Source organism: Micropterus dolomieu, linkage group LG03 (assembly GCF_021292245.1).
Source record: "Micropterus dolomieu isolate WLL.071019.BEF.003 ecotype Adirondacks linkage group LG03, ASM2129224v1, whole genome shotgun sequence".
NCBI lineage: Eukaryota > Metazoa > Chordata > Actinopteri > Centrarchiformes > Centrarchidae > Micropterus > Micropterus dolomieu.
In genome coordinates, this window is record NC_060152.1 from 30,718,606 (window position 1) to 30,720,814 (window position 2,209).

The 2,209-nt window shown below is 44.2% G+C and overlaps 1 protein-coding gene across 1 annotated transcript in view; it reads right to left on the bottom strand.

The window, feature by feature from the left end:
• The window catches only part of LOC123968254 (dolichyl-diphosphooligosaccharide--protein glycosyltransferase subunit STT3B-like), a 63,588-nt gene that overhangs the window by 25,601 nt on the left and 35,778 nt on the right, over positions 1-2,209 (bottom strand). The window contains exon 2 of the mRNA XM_046044889.1: positions 954-1,062. Within this exon, the coding sequence (XP_045900845.1) occupies positions 954-1,062 (109 nt within the window). The remainder of the gene's footprint in view (positions 1-953; positions 1,063-2,209) is intronic.

Below are 2,209 nucleotides of genomic sequence, written 5' to 3' on the forward strand. Positions count from 1 at the left end.
CGTTTCGTCAAAATAACGTTATCAATTAACCTCTAGATAACCGATTTATTGACATTTGTGAATCGATTCATAATCGTCCAAGTCCGCATCGCGATGCATCTAAAAATCTATTATTTTCCACACCCCTAATTTGAAGCACACAAAAATGACTAAACGCTCCGCTGCTGAAACACTTCAGTGTTAGTTGACGCCGGACAAAACCGCGGCACAGTCACCACCTGTCTCTTATCCCACATGTTTTCCTCTTGTTTCGTTTGTTGTTGTAAAACGTACACGCCCTGTGCTCGCTCTGATTAGTGAGTAGGACCGTGACAGGAGGCGCATGGCGCTTGTGATTTGCGAGCAGATCTGTCACACAAGGATGACAACGGAAATAATTTGCAACTGCGTGACTGGTCAGACGCGCTGTGTAATTAACGTACATTTTAAATCGCCGTCTTCACGATTAGCTAATCGCGTTCTTTCAAATTGCAATTTTGATTTAAAAACAATTAATCATTCAGCCCTAATGAAGAGGAATTGTATCACAGTCAAAACAACATACATCCCTTCATCAACCCGTTCAGAGAGATTGCACAGAGGGGTATAACTATAGGGAGGAGGGGATAAGCATTCAGAGATGAGTTGTAGTGTAATGAAGGGTAAAAGTGACCCGAGTCTGTCTGTCCTTTAGCTGTTATGAAGATAGATCTTCTCCATGTGTCCATGAGTGAGTGCTTCCTGCTAACACCCTCATTCCCACAGGAGCCGTTTAACCACCCAGCCATGCTTACTGAATGTGTTTGTGTAGAAGTGTGTAATACTTGTAGTGCAGAGTGAGTTTAAGAGGACGACTGAAGATTTATCACAGGACTGTGACTCTTGAGGAATAAGGACAAAGAAAGGATGTACAGCCTCCCGCACAATCCCCACCTCCTGAGTCAAACACATAGTATACTTGAAGAAACACTCACCGTGCCCCCGACTATCCTACCCAGAGGGTACCAGGCTCTTTCGTCAAACCAGTTGAGGAACTCATAGAAGCCATTGGTGGTGAGATGGTGAGTCGACCTGTAGTTGAACCTGCAACATTGAGACAGAAGCAGAGAAAGGGGGCCGTCAGACTGGGCCCGCTACCAAAACCAGCAAGAGCAGTTACAGAGGACAATAGTGTCTCACTGAGGTGAGGAAGCTCAGGTCTGGCACTCCTGGATGTGTTTGGATAAGCTGCACACTTTGAGTACATTTTAGGTGTCTTCACAACTAACTTTTTGGTGGGCTCCCAACAACCTTGGTTTGGTTTATGTAGGCTGGTGGAAAAAACTCAGAAACACAAGACCGCTTGGAAAGGAGGGCTTCAGTCCGGTTCGTTTTGTGGAAGCAAAACCAAACGCAGGAATATACGAGGGGGAATGTGTGATTTTAGGATTCATTTAAAAGCACAAATAAATCAATTTCTTAAGCATCTACAGTGGGTACGGAAAGTATTCAGACCCCTTTAAATTTTTCACTCTTTGTTTCATTGCAGCCATTTTCCAAAAATCAAAAAAGTTCATTTTATTTCTCAGTAATGTACACTCAGCACCCCATCTTGACAGAAAAAAAACAGAAATGTAGACATTTTTGCAAATTTATTAAAAAAGAAAAACTGAAATATCACATGGTCATAAGTATTCAGACCCTTTGCACTCATATTTAACTCAGGTGCTGTCTATTTCTTCTGATCATCCTTGAGATGGTTCTACACCTTCATTTGAGTCCAGCTGTGTTTGATTATACTGATTGGACTTGATTAGGAAAGCCACACACCTGTCTATATAAGACCTTACAGCTCACAGTGCATGTCAGAGCAAATGAGAATCATGAGGTCAAAGGAACTGCCTGAAGAGCTCAGAGACAGAATTGTGGCAAGGCACAGATCTGGCCAAGGTTACAAAAAAATTTCTGCTGCACTTAAGGTTCCTAAGAGCACAGTGGCCTCCATAATCCTCAAATGGAAGACGTTTGGGACGACCAGAACCCTTCCTAGAGCTGGCCGTCCGGCCAAACTGAGCTATCGGGGGAGAAGAGCCTTGGTGAGAGAGCTAAAGAAGAACCCAAAGGTCACTGTGGCTGAGCTCCAGAGATGCAGTCGGGAGATGGGAGAAAGTTGTAGTAAGTCAACCATCACTGCAGCAATCCACCAGTCGGGGCTTTATGGCAGAGTGGCCCGACGGAAGCCTCTCCTCAG